This window comes from Larimichthys crocea, chromosome I (genome assembly GCF_000972845.2).
Source record: "Larimichthys crocea isolate SSNF chromosome I, L_crocea_2.0, whole genome shotgun sequence".
Taxonomy (NCBI): domain Eukaryota; kingdom Metazoa; phylum Chordata; class Actinopteri; family Sciaenidae; genus Larimichthys; species Larimichthys crocea.
This window is the reverse complement of record NC_040011.1, coordinates 20300644-20320039: the sequence shown is the minus strand read 5'-3', so window position 1 is coordinate 20320039 and position 19396 is coordinate 20300644. Positions and strand designations below refer to the sequence as shown.

Below are 19396 nucleotides of genomic sequence, written 5' to 3'. Positions count from 1 at the left end.
TCTGTGTTGCTTTTTAGGCTTCAGTGATACTGTGTCATGTAATTCTCAGAAAATTCCTACTGAATTACACCCATAGTATAAAATAGGATGTGATCATCTGAGGATACAAATATTGGGATGTATAGATCTGTATGAATATTTTAAATCAAGCATACATGGTCTAATCAAAAAAGACAGAATGGTGCAAATCTTACTCAAAGAACAACATCTCCCAGCAGCTGGAAAGAAGGCACAGCAAAAAGAAAAAATAATGTTCATTAATACTCGTACCCCCACATTATGAAATGATAATTAATACAGAATAGAATGGATCCTACACTGTACTACTGGTATATTGATTTCTGCATATAAAATAAATGTTACTGTTGTTACTGACAGTGCCCTCATACATAGTATATATAATATTAGCAGTCCCAGCTACACATTTGCTACATATCTGTGTGCCTGTCCTTGTCACAGTGTCACAGTGTTTGTTTGCTGCTGTGGGTAGGTTTGTACTGACAGCAGTGTGTTGAATGTCCCACACTGATAAGAAAGAGGAGGGTCTTTTCTTTTTTTCTCTCAGACACTGAGACACGTTTTAAACTCAGACTCAACACAACATTTGCCAAGTGTTGGGGAATCAACAGTGTAAATGTCAGGACAACAGCAGGATTTACAGCAGAAATACTGATGTCACCAAATTCCATTCATTCCCCCAGTGCAGCAAGAAATGTTGGGCAGTCTGTAAAATGTATTGATTGTTTGATCATTCTTATTTTTTATCTATTGTGTATATATTATTATAATTATATTATATATACATGTATATTTCATCACATTAGATCACCATAATGCAGATTTTTTTCATGTAATTTAAGTATCAGTGCTTTGAGAGTAACAATGAGAGAAACCATTTCAATAAAACTACATAAAAATAATAATAATAACAAGACACCAGCAAGGAGCAAGAAAGGACCTCCACAAACACTATTAATGATGTAATGGTAGAAGTGCCACAGTACATGCTAAAACAAGAAAAAACTACACATCACGATCTTCTTGTGATCAAGGAAAAACTTGTTTTGGTCACATAATTAGAGCATTCCTTAGGACAATTTAGACAGGGGAGACTCTCTTCATAGGTTTGCTGGTATCTTAACAGTAAACATTACAATAATTACATGATTAAAACAAGAAAAAATCTCAGTATTATGACTTCAGTCCAAAGCAGGTGTCCTAACAGGAAAATTAACAGAAACTATAATTGTAAAACATGAAAAAACTATGCACCAGTAATCAAGGAAGAATTTCAAAATAATTTTCAGTCATGTAAAATTGGAGGATTCTCTGGGAAAATTAGAGCTTTGCATGAGTCTTGAGTAAAAATGAGAGGAACTATAACAGTATAATGAAGTAAAAAACATATCATGACACCATGCTCCTATGAGCACAGAAAAAAACAACAACTCAGAAATGATTTGGAGCGCTCCTTGGGAGAGCTTCTTCTGGGGTTGGCTGGTGTCTTATAAGTAAAAGTAACAGAAAGATAACCAGACCACTCCTGCTGCACCAACTCAACAGTCTAATCATTAATCACCACATTAGAGCTGACTATAGGATTACCAATGTCATCTAGCTATCTATTACAAAGTTAATAAATACGAAATCAAATGAAAACAGGAAAATCTGTTTGTCACATTTTATAAATGACCTAATTCCTATATTTAATTTGAGTTTTATTCTATATTTATTTGATAATTTTTGATGCATTTAATGGAATATTAATTTATTTATTCAGGCATTTATTTATTTATTTTTGCAGTTATGGTCCTTCATACTGTGCTTGCATGCACACACTCAGTGACAAACTGGCACACACATATAACAGATGCAGTCCTTCACACACTCAAAGGTTTCCATTTACAGCGATAAAGGTGTGCTGTGTTTGCACATTTTGATATATCATTGTTCTGAGTACCTGGACAGTATAAAAACTCTCACTGGGTAACACCTGGACACTTCTGTCTTCAGGTTTTCAGGTAAGAACCCAATACGCCTCTGTCTGACATGTTCTGTTTATATTTTGCATGCATGGTAATATATCCTCTGCCTCCTCATCTTCATCTTCTTCCTCTCTGGTTATTACAGATCTGCTGCAGCCATGTTGGTTTTCTCCTGGTCTCTTGTGACCCTGCTGCTTGTGTCCTCTTCATGGGCTGAGGTAGGTTGGGTTTTCAGAAAGCTCACTGACATGACATAACACCTTCAAACAGGATCAATTAAGAAAAACACTTTTACTAAATTCATCCAGAAGGAGGTTAATTAATAAATTGACAGAACAAATGTCAAATAATGTGCAATCAAGTAGTAGTGAAAATCAGTGAATCTTTAAAGTAAAATTCATTTCCTTCCCTGTGGATGCTTGAACCAACAGGAGCTTCCCAGCTGACAGTTAGTGAGCCTGTTTGGTGGCTTTCTGTCTCAAGGACTTCTTTGTGTTCCATGTGAAACTAAAGTCAATCTTGACATAATATTCATGACATAAGTTATTTACAGTCTGGAAAAGATCATGCTTTGAGTTAAAGTGACCCCTTCACCATGGTAACCACATGAGCCTTGAAACAATGTCTTGAGTTTAAATGATCATTTTCTGTGTGTTTATCCAAATCATCAATTATTTTGATATCATATTTGAATCCATCAGATATCCATAGACTGAAAAGAAAAGTTTAAAAAAATTTACGTAAAAACAAATCCTCCACCACCCGAGTGGTGTTCTGTTATTGTACTGTGCTCGCACCAAAACATTTCATCATAATTTTAGTGATTTCACCTGCAGATTCATATTTCTAAGAGCTGAACGTTTCATTAAACATTGGCCTGATTTGTTTGGTTTGTGTTCTTCTCTTCTTTTCCACATCACTGTGGGCGAGTACAGCAAGGTAAATAAGAAATCATAACCCATCTTTATCAAGTTTAAATCAAACTTAAACATAAATAAAACAATATCATATACAATGTGTTGTGTAGAGGGCGACACATCCAGGGAGCTTTCTGTTGGTGAACTGCTGGAAAGAGCCAACAGAGACCGCAGTGAGTTTTTCTCCACTAACTATTCTGTTACCTGGCCATGTTGTACATGTTGTTCTGATCTACAAATGATCACTGGCCTGGCCTGTAAAATCTCAATGGCAAAGTTGTATGGTGGTCTGACAAATGTACACTGACCATAATGCAACAGTAGTGCAACAAAATGTTCCTTTAGAACCTGCTCCATATATTTCAGATTCAACCCCACACGTGTGTTGCTCTTGCAGCCCCTGACTTTGATGAGCCCACCCTGATTGGAGGAGACATTGCTGTCCTGCCGGACAGAAACGCTGACCCCTGCACCACCAGAGGCTGTCTGTGGCAAAAGTGGTCTGATGGAAAAGTCTACATCCCCTACTACATCGCCAACCACTACTGTAAGCACGGATGGTTTTATTCAGATGTATAGGGACATTTGACGACAGATACAACCACATTTTGATACAACCACATGATGTTTCTTGGTGAAATACACCATATGTTCCTAACTAACTACAAATTTTGATTTTACATATACATCACATAATGAGCTTAAAAATTATGTTGCCTTATTGTAGATTAGACTACTCGGGCTGTGTACATGACTTCACATCAGTTCACCTCCGCCGACTACAACATATGTAAAGATCAATAAGATTTTAGATGTAGACTTGTAATGAGTGCTTTTAACTATAGCAGTCAATTCTGCAGTCCAAAATAATACATTGGAATTGTTTCTATTAAAACTATGGAGCTCAATTACATAACACAAACACATAACACATAACATAACACACAAATGAGTGTGGTAAGCTTACAGTGGTGCTCAGAAGCTACACAGCTGCTACAGATATTTTCAGCCTGCTATATTTGTCCTACCAGCCTCCCGTGAGCAGGCGATCATCATCCGTGGACTGGAGTCCTTCTCTTCAGTCTCCTGCATCCGTTTCAGACCCTACCAAAATGGTGATCATGAGTGGCTGAGCATTGAGTCCAGAAATGGGTAAGACTGCAGCTTCACAACCGTGAACATGGCTGACTTTCATGTTCATCCAGCAATTTTCAGTCAGTGCATAATGTTAAATGGGTGTCTTGCAGCTTTAAAGCATCTCAGCATACATTCGATCACACACATTCATGAAGCACTACAGGAAGTTACATCATATGATAATTTTCCTCACAACTTCACAACAAATTCTCCAAGATTGTTTGCTAACTCAAAAACATTTTAGGCAGCCACTGACGATGGTGATGATGTGACAGAATGCAGCTCATAATCAGATGCACACGTCTTATGTCACTGCTCTACAATGATTTCTAAATGATTATGTCAACAGCTGCTATTCCTACGTCGGTCGCCAGGGTGGTGGTCAGACTGTGTCTCTGAGCCGTCAGGGCTGCCTGTACCACAGCACTGTCCAGCATGAGCTGCTCCATGCCCTTGGCTTCAACCATGAACAGACTCGCTCTGACAGGGACAACCACATCAGGGTGTACTGGGAAAACATCATCGACGGTTAGACTGTTTCTGTTACATGACTTAGATTGTTTTTAGTTGGTGAAATAGACTGAGACACAGAGAGGCTCCAGAGCCAGAAATCATCTGATTGTTTGACTTCAACCTGCATGAGAGAATAAATAAGTGGTTAGATTAAACAGGCTGTAAAAACCTGCCACCAAATGACCAACAATGACCTCTTACAGTTACAATATACATACAGCAAACATGGTTACCTTAAGTGTTGTGCTAGTTGCAGCTTGTGTACCTGGAGTGTCAAATGTTTGGAGGAAACCGTGTGTTTGTTTTTTTTTTTTTTTTGTAAAGAGTGTAAACTCATTATTACCATTTGATTTGCATTTTGTGACATGCATTATGTTCTCTCGCCTCTGCAGACATGACATACAACTTCTACAAGATCGATACTCTGAACCAGGGAACTCCATATGACTACAACTCTGTCATGCAATATGAGAAGTATGGCTATCCTCCTGTTTGTGTCATTTACTTAGTACTTGCTATGAGTGTGGGTACAGTGAGTGTTCCCTTTTAAAGTTTCTGATTATTTATATGAGCCACTATTACTGCAGGCCAAACTGCAGACTCAGAGCTTATTGTCTGACTTTAGGAACTCCACTGTCTGCACAGACTGGCCTGTACATGGGTTGTTTAGTGACTTTGTGGTTGAAATATCAGGGATTGTTTCCCTCCAGTTAATCAAACCTAAGATCAACCCACCTTGCTTTGTGGTCCAGGTACGCCTTCTCCAAGAACAACCGTCCTACTATGCTGCCTATTCCCAACAGCAATGTATCCTTCGGCCAGGCCACTCAGATGAGCAAAAATGACATTGATAGGCTGAACAGGCTGTACCAGTGCTGTAAGTATACTTTACTTTTTTTCAAGTCTGTCTTAAAACAGTACTCATGTGTTCATAATATGTACTTTGAGATCCAAAGTGCTTCCAATTTAAGTGATGGGGACACAATTCAGTCTCCATGCTCAATCATGTGTCATAGTTAGAGTATTTAGTATGAAGTTTCCTCTTTATGGGACTATGATCCCACTGCAGCTCAACATGGTCCATGGTACTTTCCTCAAAGCTTCAGTTGTTACTGCCAGTGCACCAAAAGATCGGTTAACCTTAAAGACAAAGAAGGATTTTGTTTAGATCAACATGTGGTTCAGGTCACTCCCTGTGGGATCTGTGCCTTCTGTCCCATCGGTATTGCACATGTGCAACTCTCAACAGAGGTGAGAAGGAAGCAAGATGGCTCACTCATTAGCTTCTTCCATGATCAGCTCAAAAAAAAAAAACAGGTTTAATTCAGAATGTGATCGGTTAAGACTTCTTTGAAACAAGTTTTAACATTTTCTGCTGACTGATCTGATGATGTGTGATCACATCTACAGTATAAACACATACAATATGCGTGAGACAAACAAATACACATATATATTGCATTGTTGATTGATTTCTGAGCTGATAGCTGAGGTAGCTAATGAGTGAGCAATGTCACAGAGAGTTGCACATCGCAGTACAGATCAGGCCGGAGGTTTGTTTGTTTCCCATTCCTTAACCTTAATCATATGCTTGTTATCGTGACCATGACAACGGATCTTGCTAACCTTAATGTCATTAAAGTAAGTCATTTTAACCCTGCTTATGTAAGCCCTTCTTTAGAGGACTTGTATCCACATGGCACACACACAGAATTTCATAAACCAAATATTGACAGGGACTTTATGGATTTTGTGTGGACAGAAGGGGAAAAAAACTCTTCCAACATACATAAAGTTTTATGTTTTATATTGGCTTATATTGACAGATGATGAAATATGAACCTATATTCTGTAATTCAGCATTGGAATATTCACACAGCTACAGTAGCATCTTTCAATCTCACTTTTGCATTGTCTGGTTGCTCTAATGAAATGCATTTTCTATGCAGAAACTACACTGGCCTTTGACCTACTGCCTGATGACATCAGAGTGTGCTGATGAAGGAGGTGGATGGCAGTTTGGGTTGTCCTGTAAAAATAAACCTGCAAAGTTCAAAAGCTTTAAAGGCTGACTGAAAAAGAATTCTGTTATTTCAATGAACTCTTTTAAATGTATAGCAGGTTTATTTGTTTTCTGGTGGAGAGTTAGGTGTGATGGTCTCATATCACTCTGTAAATATGAAACTACAGCCAGAAGATCACATTGTTTCTATTTACATTTTACAAAGAGTGACAACCAATCTTTTTCTGGACTCAAGGTACTAAAAATCACAGAGGTCCAGCTTTTTATACTGACGTCAGTATCCAACAGGTCCCTCTCACCTTTTTTTTACTTTGAAAAGACCAAAGGAACAGTTGATAGTTTGACCTCTAGCTTCTTTCATGAGCTAAAAACTGAACAAATCTAATAATTCATCCACAATGTTAAATGAGCGGGAAAGGAAAGGCCACATGTTGATACAATTTGCATTTTATTATAAAGTAAAAATGATTACTCTGTAAGTGTTTATAAGCAGGCTAGCTTTGAATATTGCTATCCACCACCTGCAATTTCTCCCCTTCAGCGTATTATTATTTAATAAATCAATTCATCTTCATTGAAAACACGAGGGACGAGCTCTGATCACACACTTTCTCTCACTCTGGTGCATGTTTCAATCAGGAAGTCAATATTCAACTTACCAAAGATGATTCTTTTATATATATATATATCTGCATATAACTGTCTAAATCACAGCTTTCATTCCTATTCTCAAAGTTATCTGATCTGTAAATCAGCCAGAGGTTTGCAAGTTTTCGAGTCTGCTCATCACTTTATCAGCAGTCAGGTTGAACTGGCAGGCTCTCAGGGCTTTTATCAGCTCTTCTGTTTGGGCCTCAGCTCCACGATTCTTCCTCCACTCCTTCAGCAGCTCCACTGCTGTCTCCTCCAGCTCCGTGGGATGCCTCTTAGAAATGGACTCCAGCTTAACATCAGTCAAACCTAGTTTGCGGCCCAGTTTACGCCAACTCTTTCCCAGATTCTCAGCAATCACCTCAGTGGCAATATCCAGTTTGGCTAGAGGAGGAGGAGGAGACATTGATGGTTTAAGAAACATTTTCATATTGTTGGGAAAATCAACTTTTAAACCAAGATTCTTTATGCAATCCATAAAATGCAAGCAGTAGCAACTGTCAGCAAAGAGAGACAACTGGGGACATTCTGGCTGTTGTGTCTGTATAGCGCCATATGAACCTATGTGGACTGTGCACCACATGAATAAATGAGTATCTCAGTACGACTCCCACTCAAATGAATGGAAAAGGCTGGCTTTTTGCTGGAGCTCCGGATCCTGTCTGAATCATGGCCCCATGATTGAGTGAGTGACACTGATGTATGAGTACAGAGCACAGGACAAGCCTAATGGAACTGGACACAGCTAACACTGTCTTCTGTTCTTCAAACATTTGATCACAAAATAATAACGTTTATAAAAAGCTCCCAGCTAGTTGGTCATAGATTGCCTTCAATATAACTACTGACTAGTCTGTGTGTCAGTCTCCATCCAGGTGAACAGATATTCCATCAGTGTACTGCACCTTGTCAGAGCATTAAAAATGTCTGGTACTAAGCTGCTTTCTAATTGTCCGTTCACATTGACAACATGCCATAGCAAGTTTAGAGATACTTCTTTTCCTTAAAGCATTGCAGCCAAGACATGACATCACATGAGATTAAAACTACTTCTACCAGTTTACAATGACTATAAAGCGGTGTCGTGCATATAAAAGAGTTGACAGCTGTCAGAGCAATGTGAAACTGCAACATGTTGCCCAACACTCTGAGCCTGAAAACAGCTGCATGGTGTCATCATGTCATTCTGATGTCATGGGGCTATCCCAGCTCAGAGACTCCAAATGTAAAACAGAAACCTGGATTGCTGGAGGTGCTGAACAGAACCACAGAGAAATTATTATTAACCAAAGCTCGCTCACTCTCGCTCTCTCTCTCTCTCTCTCTAACTCTCTCTCTCTAACTCTCTCTCTCTCTCTCCCTCTCTCTCTCTCACACACACACACACACACACACACACACACACACACACACACACAGAGAGAAGGGAGGGTAGAAGAAAGTGACACTGTGGGGGTACATTATGGGATGATTACTGTAAAATTATGAATGAAATAAGAATAGGAATAAAGAATGCATACATATTAAATACACAAACCCATTGAAGGTGAAAGACATCTAAAAGGAGGTGCAGTGGTGTGGATCAAGAAAGTCTCAGCTAGTCCAAAGATAAAACGAAGAAATACATTTTATCTTTGTTTTAAAATATTTAGTGGCGTCAGGATTTCTCCGCTTTGCTGTGTGTAGGTCAGCAAGAGACAATGCTCAGCCTGGCAGGCTGGACAGCAGAGGAGACTCAAACATCTCGTTATTAACTTGATGATCACTGTGCCATGTTTGAGGTCAGTCCCTGAAAAATTATTTTAATTAATATTATTATTATTATTATTATTATTAGTAGTATAGTAGTAGTAGTAGTTAGTAGTAGTCTTTGTAGTATTAGTAGTAGACTTGTAATATAGTAGTAGTAGACTTGTTTAGTAGTGTAGTAGTAGTAGACTTTGTAATAGTAGTAGTAGTCTTTGTAGTAGTAGTAGTAGACTTTGTAATAGTAGTAGTAGTACTTTGTAGTAGTAGTAGTAGACTTTGTAATAGTAGTAGTAGTAGTCTTTGTAGTAGTAGTAGTAGACTTTGTTACATAGTAGTAGTAGTAGTCTTTGTAATAGTAGTAGTAGTAGTCTTTGTAGTAGTAGTAGTAGTCTTTGTAGTAGTAGTAGTAGTAATAGTCTTTGTAGTAGTAGTGGTAGTAGTAGTAGCCTTTGTTGTAGTAGTAGTAGCCTTTGTTGTAGTAGTAGTAGTCTTTGTAGTAGTAGTACTCTTTGTAGTAGTAGTCTTTGTAGTAGTAGTAGTAGTAATAGTCTTTGTAGCAGTAGTAGTAGTAGCCTTTGTAGTAGTAGTAGTCTTTGTTGTAGTAGTAGTAGTAGTAGTGTTTGTAGTAGTAGTAGTAGTCTTTGTAGTAGTAGTAGTAGTGTTTGTAGTAGTGGTCTTTGTAGTAGTAGTAGTAGTAGTACTCTTTGTAGTAGTAGTCTTTGTTGTAGTAGTAGTAGTAGTAGTAGTCTTTGTAGTAGTAGTCTTTGTTGTAGTAGTAGTAGTGTTTGTAGTAGTAGTAGTAGTAGTCTTTGTAGTATTAGTGGTAGTAGTAGTAGTAATAGTCTTTGTAGTATTATTATTAGTAGTAGTCTTTGTAGTAGTATTAATATTAGTAGTAGTAGTCTTTGTAGTATTAGTAGTAGTCTTTGTAGTAGTAGTAGTCTTTGTAGTAGTAGTAGTAGTAGTAGTCTTTGTAGTAGTAGTAGTAGTAGTAGACTTTGTAGTAGTAGTCTTTGTAGTAGTAGTCTTTGTAGTAGTAGTAGTAGTAGTCTTTGTAGTAGTAGTGTTTGTAGTAGTAATAGTAGTGTTTGTAGTAGTAGTAGTAGTGTTTGTAGTAGTAGTAGTAGTAGTAGTAGTCTTTCTAGTAGTAGTAGTAGTAGTAGTGTTTGTAGTAGTAGTAGTCTTTGTAGTATTAGTAGTAGTAGTAGTATTAGTAGTCTTTGTAGTAGTATTAGTATTAGTAGTAGTAGTCTTTGTAGTAGTATTAGTATTAGTAGTCTTTGTAGTATTAGTAGTCTTTGTAGTATTAGTAGTAGTAGTAGTCTTTGTAGTAGTATTAGTAGTAGTAGTCTTTGTAGTATTAGTAGTCTTTGTAGTATTAGTCTTTGTAGTATTAGTAGTAGTATTAGTAGAAGTCTTTGTAGTATTAGTATTAGTAGTTGTAGTAGTAGTCTTTGTAGTATTAGTAGTAGTAGTAGTCTTTGTAGTATTAGTAGTATTAGTATTAGGAGTAGTAGTATTAGTAGTATTAGTAGTACTTATTGGTTCCTGAACAGCGCCGCCTAGTGGCTGCACCGCGCACGCGCCGTGTCCTGCCGTACCTCTCTCCTCGTCGTCCGGTTGCGGGTCCGCGGGCTCAGCCGGACTCTCAAAGTGGGTTAACTTGTCGCACAGGTCTTGCCGCTTTATGCGGAGGAGGAGGTCGTGCAGGGGCTGCCTGTTGTCCGCTCCCAGCTGGCCTCTCTCCGTCAGGACCTGGAAGAGCTTTCTTCCGGTGTCGATGTGCTCCTGCTGCCTCTTCCCGATCAGCTCCTTGCACAGAAACTTAAGGCTGCTCAGGTCCTCCCCCGACAGCTGGTTCGAAATGTCCAGCAAAACGGCGTTAAAGTGGAACGAGCTCATGTTGGCCACAGACAGTCACTGCACCGACACACACATACACACACAGTCTGAGGAGGAAACACTCCGCTTTTACTTTCACTTCCGTTTGTTTGGCTGCTCTGTGAGTCCAGCTGATCTCCTCATAGCTCCACCAGGCTCTCTGAACTGATCTGATCTGGTCTGATCTGACTTTGAATATGTATTGAATGCATTGTGTTGAAGCTGAAGTTCACAGTCATCAGAAACACAAACTAACAAAAGTGTGTAAAGCTTAAAGGAGGAGTGTGTAGGACGCAGTGCCATCTTGTGGTTGCTGATTGTAACACCCTCTCGTCACCTTGTTTGGCTTGTCTGTTTGGGTCAGTCAGTCTAACAAGAGTCCTCCATGTTGCATCATGTTCTGAAATAAACCACTACTCCAAAAATGTCTTGCTGTTGATTTATTTCATATTTATTTATTTAGATATGAGCATACAGATATAAGAACACCACACAAAGAGTACCACAGAGAATAGCAAGGTCCATCTGGAAGGTCACAGATCTGTTCACATACAAGACTGTTCGCAGTCTGACAGCCAGTAAAAAAAGGTAACATATGTTCAGTTCCTGCTCCAACCAAGGAGCTTCCTGCTCAGCTGAAATGGCATTGTTAACTCCTCATAAAAACTCATGAATAATAATAATTCATACTAGATATAGTTTGCATGGTTGTAGCAGGTCACAGCTGTAGGATCAAATGTCACAAGCTGTAGTTGCACAGTGTGTGTGTGGTTTGGTACCTGTCTAATTGTTCAACAGCCATAGTAATAATAATAATAATAATAATAATAATAATAATAATAATAATCATCCTTATTATTATTATTATTATTGTTATAAATAAGCAACACCTGGCTGAGATATATGATGTCAGGTACAAGATAAGAGCACAAGCTAATATCTGGGACAACACATCCAGGCCATTACTCTTTTCACTGCTACATATTCACTCGCTTTTTAAACCCTCAACACATATTTTAATAACATAAGCTCCTAACAAGGCTTATCTTAGTTGATTGAGTTGAGTTGTTTACTTAAATGTTACAATAAAAGTACCAAAACAAACTTAATCTCTCATTTATTTGCAGTTAATTTAAACAAAAATGACTCAAAATATCAGACAGACAAATCAGTTATACATGCATAAACACTCACACATGTTCTGAAATGTGCTTTGACATACATTATATATTAGCATGTCACAACTTGTAGTATTCATTGATGCTGTAAATACAGAGGAGGACACTTCATAAGGGACATGGTGGAGTCTTCACGTGACATCAGGTTAGAGATTGTAGCTATAACAGGCTCTGCAGCCCTGTGGCTGCACACAGTCTATTACTGAATATCAACACCAACCTTACTAACATAATTAACAGTGTTGAGATTTGGTCAAAGTAAAATGTACAGTTATTGCTCATAAGAGCAAGTCATATCTCATAAACTTCTTTTGTGATAAAATGGCTTTGTAGGCTATATTGGAAGATTTTGCTGTCAAGCAGAATAGGTCCATAATTATGGTTTCTAGTCCATTAAATAATCAATTAAAAGGAAAGCAAAAAGATAGAGTATATAACTATCATAGTGAAAGTCTGTAGTTGATATATCAGTGGTCCCTGTGGGCAGAGAAACCCTTTAACACATTAGATAGGCTTAGAAATGCATTATTATGAAACTTTAAAAAACAGCATTAACAACATTTTGACCTAAAAGTGATCATACATCACTGCAATTTAAAAAGAATACATTCTATCAGTCTGGGCTGAGGGCTTATGTTTGGGGTAGATCAACATATTCACAGGAGGGTGCACGGTTTGATACATGGACGCATGGGTACAGTACATTTATGTTGTGCAGAGTGACATCCAGTCACTACCTCATATGTTTTTGCAGTTTGATAAATACAAAACAAAACGTTATTCAGTCTTTGTGCTTGAATAGTTAATGCCTAATGATTTATACCTGTTAATATAAGGCAAGAGAATAATATTGAACAGTGCTGCCTTTCCTGGTTTGAATCCTTTCCTATGGGCATGGCTAAATCTCAAATGTGATATTTTAGAGAAGACAATCAGCCAACACTTTGAGTCCCTGGAGCAGCTGGGAGAGTATAAGGCAGGGTAAGAGCAAGACACTGGCACTGCTTTCCACAGACAAGAATTTGAAAGTTCCTACATTGCTACTAATGTGACAATATTCCTCAATCCGATTTGTTCCAACAAGCAGTTTTCTGATGGTATATAAGCATGGCAGCACACAATGTAAATACATCCAACACCACTACACATAACTTTAAACATGAGTTCATGGAGCTCCATTTTCACACCTGTGCTGATGATCCAGAAGACACCAACTGGACAAGTGAGGCAAAGGTTCAAATGCTGGAGTCTCTTTGTAAATGGAGAACTGGCCTGCAGTTACTTAAATCTGCATGTGACCACTGGGGGCAGCACACACAAGCTCAAAACTCTGACATGACACTTGTTCATTTGATGGTGAATGTGTTTCACTAGATGTGAGGGCACCTCTAGTTATCAACTATTCTGCAGTTGACCTCATGGTTGCAGAACCTTTTCTTTGTTTAGGCTTTATAGCCTGCAAACATCTTGGGCTGCTTGAGTTAAAAGGATTTTACTTACTATATGCTATAATTTGCTTTAATAATTCTAGGTGACATTCTAGGTGTGTCCATGTTTCAGCTACTTTTGCTGCCCCTGGGTGGCAGATAAAAGGACATCAGTTAATGCATCTTTAAGACAGACTACTGGAATTATTTCTATCTTACAACATGTGAGGAAGAGATTTCTCTCCAAAGATTTTGGTAAGCTCATACAGTCAAGTATCTACAGTTCAGCATCTCAGCCAGGTGAGAGATGGAGCATGACATCACTTTGTGTGTATGGTGAAAATCTTCTTATTTCCATCTTTAAGAATTCCAGTTCATTAGAGTGACTAAAAACGTTTCTTGTGCTTCTGTGAATTATGGCAGTTTGTTCATATCCCAAATGTAACAAATGTAACAATGAGCAGCATGCTGCTCATCACATACAAGAGAATAGTACAACCCAAGAGGCTCTTGTCACACAAGGTCTTCCAAAACCTTGTTGTTCATCAACAACTGACAATTCTGCATATCCCAAAAAATACATCAAGGAATTCCTGAAAAAAAAAGGAACAGCCTGTTGAGCAATGATGTTCTTGTTTTCTGTGTCTCATCAGTCAGATACGAGGAGGGAACATTGCTCAGCAGGACTGTTTGGACGGATTGATGGAGGCTGTCTTCATTACAAAAGCTGCATTCAAGAGAGGTGGCCTTATATGACTCATATTAGATTTGGCTTTGCTTTCTCAGATGTCTTGAATGATGACTTCATCAACAGAACAGAACAAATAAAGCTAATTGCTTGTTCCTTTCAAAAACATCCTACACTACATGTTTCAGCGTCATAAATGCCATGTGTATTATCTGACTGGTGTATTATCTGGGAAATATGTTAGAAAGAGGCATACTACCAGTTCAGAACGTGAATGAACGCGTCAAAGTTTTTACCTGCAAATATTCTCAAACAACATGAATGCAGCAAAAGCTGATTACTGAAAACTAATCATGTGTCAGTGGATAACTGACTTAACCTTTACCAGCTAGCTTTAAGCAGCTGATGAATGTATTTACAGTTTGTGTACAGGTGTGTGTTTGCTTGTTGCTGTTCGCGCTTGTTTTCCTGAATCCTGGCTGCTAGCAGTTTAACCACAGTCAGCATGTGAGATGGGCCGTGAGCGGGGCTGTGGTGGACTGGCTGACGAGGAGGAGGTGCAGTTGTCCCGGTTGTGGTGGTCCCGGGCTGCAAGCCTTTTGCCCTGCTCCTCCTTCATAAAGAGCTCCACCATGAGGATCTTCTCCTTGTGCATCTGGAGACTGATGTCCTTGGGGATGTCTGGGATCAGCCAGTCCACAAAGTCACTCATAAGCATCACCACATTCTGCACATGACATAGAAAACAGAGATTAATGGCTCAGATCATCACAGAATTTTCAGCCCTAGAAGCATTAAAGCCAATATATAGAAACTGTGTATCTTTTGCCAGATGATGGTGTGTTTATATCTTGTTTACTATAAAAAGGGAGAAAGGTTTATCTGACATGCTGAAGTGTAGTGTAACAAGAGCAAAAGATTACACAGTGATGTAAAGGTTGCCAACATTTGCTACCATGAGATACTTGTCATATCAGACCAAGTAAGGCTGTAGCTTTAAACCTGAGTGTACTGAATTATGCAACTGCATGTTCTCGTGAATTCAACTTTCAACAGCAGGAAACACCCTGCTCTTTGTGTCTTCTTGCAAAAGTTGAAGAGTCTCACTTCAACTCAGAGAAAACATAGAAGCAGATAAGGAAGCTGAGGTAAGGTCCAGTGCTTTCTGCTGCTGCTTGTGAGAGTTTTACTTCAGTTTTTTCGACAGGCCACTGTCAAACTGTTCCTCTCAAAGACTGAAGAACATTCAAGTCTGAAGAAATCCCTTCATCACATTTATTCACACCGTAAATCCATCACTATGAATGATGTGTTTGCATGTTAGTTTGATCAACATGAATGTTAAAAGTGAGCGACAAGCCTATTTGAAAGCATGTGGAGGGATTGGGTATGTGTGTTTTGAAAGTAATATTTAAAGGTTGTTCCAAACCTGAAAGACAATAACAAAGGCAAGGCGGGCTGCCAGAATGGCCCAGAACTCCTTTGAGAGCTCATATGGTGTGCTTGACCATGGAGGCTCTCTGTAGTCCTTATATCTGGAGAGAAAAAGACAAAGAATCTTGACATGTGATTTAACAGAACCACATTAAAAAACAGTTCACTGTAAAGTGCTGTAGAGTGTAGCCTTACCTGCATGTTTGTACGCTGTAGCCCAGGTGCATGGGCTGGAGAGGCTCTGTGCCTGGCTGGAAGTCACTGACGTTGAAAAAAGACAGAGTGTGATCGATGAAGCCATGCATGGTGCCGTCAGGGCTGTACATGTACTGGTAGACCAACCGTGGGATGAAGTCAGAGGTGAAGGAGATGACGAAGGCCTGTGAGACAGAAAACTGCTTCAAAACTGTAAAACTGTATTGTCTTCATGAAATCAAACAAACAGGTTCAACCAGGGCTCCTTTATGATTTCTGGATTTCAGAAGAAAAGAACTCCTGACTAAACATTTTCATGTGTCAGAACATTTTTCAGACCGGCTGCTTTTGTAAAGATACATGACTTACATTAACGATGACTGCTACCTTGCTGAGGCCTCTCAGGAGGTTGTACCAGATACCTGCAGGACAACAGAGGTGAAAGCAGCAGCTTCAACATGTCAGATCAGTAAGTACCAGTCACCACTAGATGGCATAAGTGAGCTACTATTTAGTTTATCAAAACTAATTACATATCTCTTCTCTTCTCCTCTCATTTTGGTTCATGCTATAATGAAGGCGATGCAGCTTTTTGTCTACCTTTATTTCTGTTTAGGTTGTTAACACTTACCAATATCTTTGGCTTTGGCTGCAATCGGCCTGCGCAGCTCCATAACAAACTTTTTGGCATCCAGACGAATCTCAATGATGTTATTCAGAAGAGCAAAGAGTGGAGCCAAAGGGAAGGAGGCCACGAAAAGAGTCACCATTCCAAACTGGATGACTAAAACACAGATGACAGGAGAAATTAGCAGCAGAGTTAGTGGAAGGAGCACTGTCTTTTCTATTTAACAAGAGAAACTGACTGTAAAAACTACTATTACCACTACTACTTTGACTGTGTTCCAAGTTTGAATGAAATAACGTTTAAGCAACGTGTCCAAAGTTATTTGGTCAAATCTAATATATGTCAAGACAAAGGAAAACTGTTAAAGTTAAGATGAGGATGGATCACCCCGGATGTTCTACTCAGAACTTATGTAAGATTTGTTTGTGTTTAGCTACCTGATGCTTTCATGTCAACACAGCACACACAGTCATATGGTACAGCAGACCTTTTTTACAGCAGCCATTTTGACATGAAATAGTAGGTGAACATAGGTGTTACCAATGATACTAATTAAGTCTACATTCCATTTATGTCAGACAGGGTCAGGGTGCTGCTGCTGGCTCACTGAAAAGTGTCTTGCTGCAATAAATGGAATAAAACCTTTATGAGAATCATTGGTGGCACCTGTGTTTACCTATATTTCATGTCAAAATGGCTACTGTGAAAACGCTCTATTGATACAGTGATCAGACAGATGCTCATATTTGGTGGTAAATCTGCCAATCTAATCAAATCTGTATTAAACCGTATACCTTCTTCACCATCACCATCAGTGAAAGAAGTCAAACAGACACAACATGGTTATTCCACATGAATAACATGAATATTTTCAGATTTCTTGTTTACAGATCCTCCATCTGGCTACATTGTTGAGCTCCATTATGTTATGTATCTTATTTGTGCTTGATTTAACACTTGAGTTTAGTTGTCTGAGGACAGATAACTTCATCTGAGTGTCCTTCTCTTCTTCTAATGATCTTTTAATTGTAATTAATTAAAGAATCACTTTATCAGGTCCAGAATGTGAAAAAGTGACCAGGTAGTGTACAGCGCATTTTTATGAAAATCTGGAAGCTAAATGGATGAGAGACTGTAAGACCAAAACAATGAGCGGAAAGGGGCTAAAAAGCTCTGCAGATTTGCTAATAATTGTCCGTGGATTTTGTTCCACAGAGTCATTTAGGCCATAGCTAAATGACTCTTTCTCTCTCTCTTTGTTCTGTACACGTGACATCCATTGCACGTCTGTCCGTCCTGGGAGAGGGATCCCTCCTCTGTGGCTCTTCCTGAGGTTTCTTCTACCTTTTTTCCCTGTAAAAGGTTTTTTGTGGGCAAGTTTTTCCTCACTCGAACCGAGGGTCTAAGGACAGAGGGTGTCACTCCCTGTACAGATTGTAAAGCCCTCTGAGGCAAATGTACTTTGTGACTTTGAGCTATACAAATAAAATTGATTTGATTTGATTTGAGCTGCACAGATTAGTACATACATGTTCCTTTTGCTACTTCTTTAATCAGTGACTGAAACAATGCAGGTGAGTCAATCAATTCTCATTACTTTAGGTTAAATGATCGATATGCTAATATGCTGTTCATCACACAGGCTCTGGAGTATAATCCACAGTGGTGCTTATTATTTGCTTCATTTGAGGTGTGATTAGTTTGTTCTGTTTGGAAAAAAGTTGCCAGGTTTTGTCACTGCCGGACTCTTCTACCATCTTACAGAATGTGTACACAGTGTAACACTTTACTCTGACATTTACAGTGAAACACATGGATGCAGTTTGTGTGTTGCTTATAGAGGCCTATAATGATCAAGACATGTGACGGACATGAAGAAATCCAAATGTTGAGCTTGGAGTAGTAGTTTTAATACTCTGTCATTAGTTTGGGGATGTTGGGGAACAGGATGAGCCTCTGCTTGTCTGTATTATTCAGATCTCCTTCCCTACAGGGATGTATGATCAACACCAGATTCTAAAAAGCAATTACACAGCCATAAACTCTGAGCAGCCATTAAAAGCGAGCATTTTAATCTGCTCCTTAATCTACTTATCTTTATTAAAACACACTCACAGGTATGCATAGAAATCTGTGGTGCACATGAAGCATGGTTCAGCTTTTGGTTCCATATTACAGGCAGATATTCATTAAGTTAAAGGTCAACACAGTGCACAGCAACACAGAGATTAATTTGCATTTTGAATTTTCTTATCAGAGTTATATGTTTGCTCGATCACTCCATGACACTAACAGACTGTGCTGAAAGGAGCTGACATTTGCATTCAAGCAAAGGTCTAACCCAATGTGTTTGTGGATACATCGAAGCTGTGCATTAAGATGATTGTTTCAAAGTGGTCACAGCAATTAAGCTCATCACTTTTGAACTGAGAACACAAGCATTCCTCAAGGACCATGTTTGAATCAGGGCGAAGAGATGAAGATGAAGACCTTTGCTATGAGCAAACATCAGGCACCTCATGATTACTGAGGGGGCAGAGCAGCTGCAAACTGCTCCAGAGGACATTCATGGTTTATATAAATTTCATTTCAAGTCTAAATGCCTTTTAATAACATGTACAGAGCAGAGCAGCAGTGTGCATGCTGCATGTGTTTCTGTATTTGTGTACTGCTTTGTGTCAACTCACTCATCTCCATGTACTCGGGGCTGAGGCCGACAAAAGGACCCAGAATGTGGTCTTTCTCATGGCGCTGCAGAGTTTTGTTGAGCTCCTCCTCTTGCTTAGAGTCTAAGTCCGACTTCCTCCTCCGGAGCAGTTTCTTCAACTTTCTGCACATACCAACAGCCAGTGATGGGAACCGTACATTAAAGACTGATTTCCTTTTCTGTTTAGAGATGTCCATTTGATGTGATTTTACATTAGTATGACTGGAGTATTGTCCCTCAAGGTACCCTGTAGAGATGTGTGGTAAAGTGGATCCCAGTTTGG

General features: G+C 39.0%; 3 protein-coding genes across 5 annotated transcripts in view; 1 reads left to right on the top strand and 2 right to left on the bottom strand.

Moving 5' to 3' along the window:
• Positions 1-1934: 1934 nt before the first annotated feature.
• Positions 1935-6618, top strand: LOC104933832 (high choriolytic enzyme 1). The gene is made up of 9 exons (XM_010749359.3): positions 1935-2021; positions 2131-2207; positions 3013-3075; positions 3300-3449; positions 3934-4054; positions 4389-4567; positions 4945-5026; positions 5305-5429; positions 6502-6618. Coding segments are annotated over exons 2-9 (786 nt in total). The 5' UTR covers positions 1935-2021; positions 2131-2143; the 3' UTR covers positions 6504-6618.
• A 386-nt stretch (positions 6619-7004) lies between these two features.
• On the bottom strand, positions 7005-11107 carry fadd (Fas (tnfrsf6)-associated via death domain). The gene is made up of 2 exons (XM_010749351.3): positions 10577-11107; positions 7005-7610 (listed from the first exon to the last, which is right to left on the bottom strand). The coding sequence occupies exons 1-2, from the start codon at positions 10875-10877 to the stop codon at positions 7327-7329; spliced, it is 585 nt and encodes a 194-aa protein (XP_010747653.1). The 5' UTR covers positions 10878-11107; the 3' UTR covers positions 7005-7326.
• Positions 11108-11956: 849 nt separating this feature from the next.
• ano1a (anoctamin 1, calcium activated chloride channel a) overlaps positions 11957-19396 on the bottom strand; it is a 43079-nt gene continuing 35639 nt past the window's right edge. For all 3 annotated transcript variants that reach the window (XM_010749350.3, XM_010749349.3, XM_019257727.2), the window contains 6 exons: positions 19094-19236; positions 16410-16562; positions 16148-16200; positions 15779-15963; positions 15579-15684; positions 11957-14876 (listed from right to left, as the gene is read on the bottom strand). In XM_010749350.3, the coding sequence (XP_010747652.2) occupies positions 14640-14876; positions 15579-15684; positions 15779-15963; positions 16148-16200; positions 16410-16562; positions 19094-19236 (877 nt within the window). In that variant the 3' untranslated portion in view covers positions 11957-14639. The remainder of the gene's footprint in view (positions 14877-15578; positions 15685-15778; positions 15964-16147; positions 16201-16409; positions 16563-19093; positions 19237-19396) is intronic.

Coding starts and splice junctions, on each gene's coding strand:
- LOC104933832 (XM_010749359.3), top strand. CDS start 2,144: ATGTTGGTTTTCTCCTGGTCTCTTGTGACCCTGCTGCTTGTGTCCTCT. Junction 3,076..3,299: donor AAGAGCCAACAGAGACCGCA/GTGAGTTTTTCT, acceptor TTGCTCTTGCAG/CCCCTGACTTTGATGAGCCC. Junction 4,568..4,944: donor CTGGGAAAACATCATCGACG/GTTAGACTGTTT, acceptor TCGCCTCTGCAG/ACATGACATACAACTTCTAC.
- fadd (XM_010749351.3), bottom strand. CDS start 10,877: ATGAGCTCGTTCCACTTTAACGCCGTTTTGCTGGACATTTCGAACCAG. Junction 7,611..10,576: donor ACCGGACGACGAGGAGAGAG/GTACGGCAGGAC, acceptor CTCCTCCTCTAG/CCAAACTGGATATTGCCACT.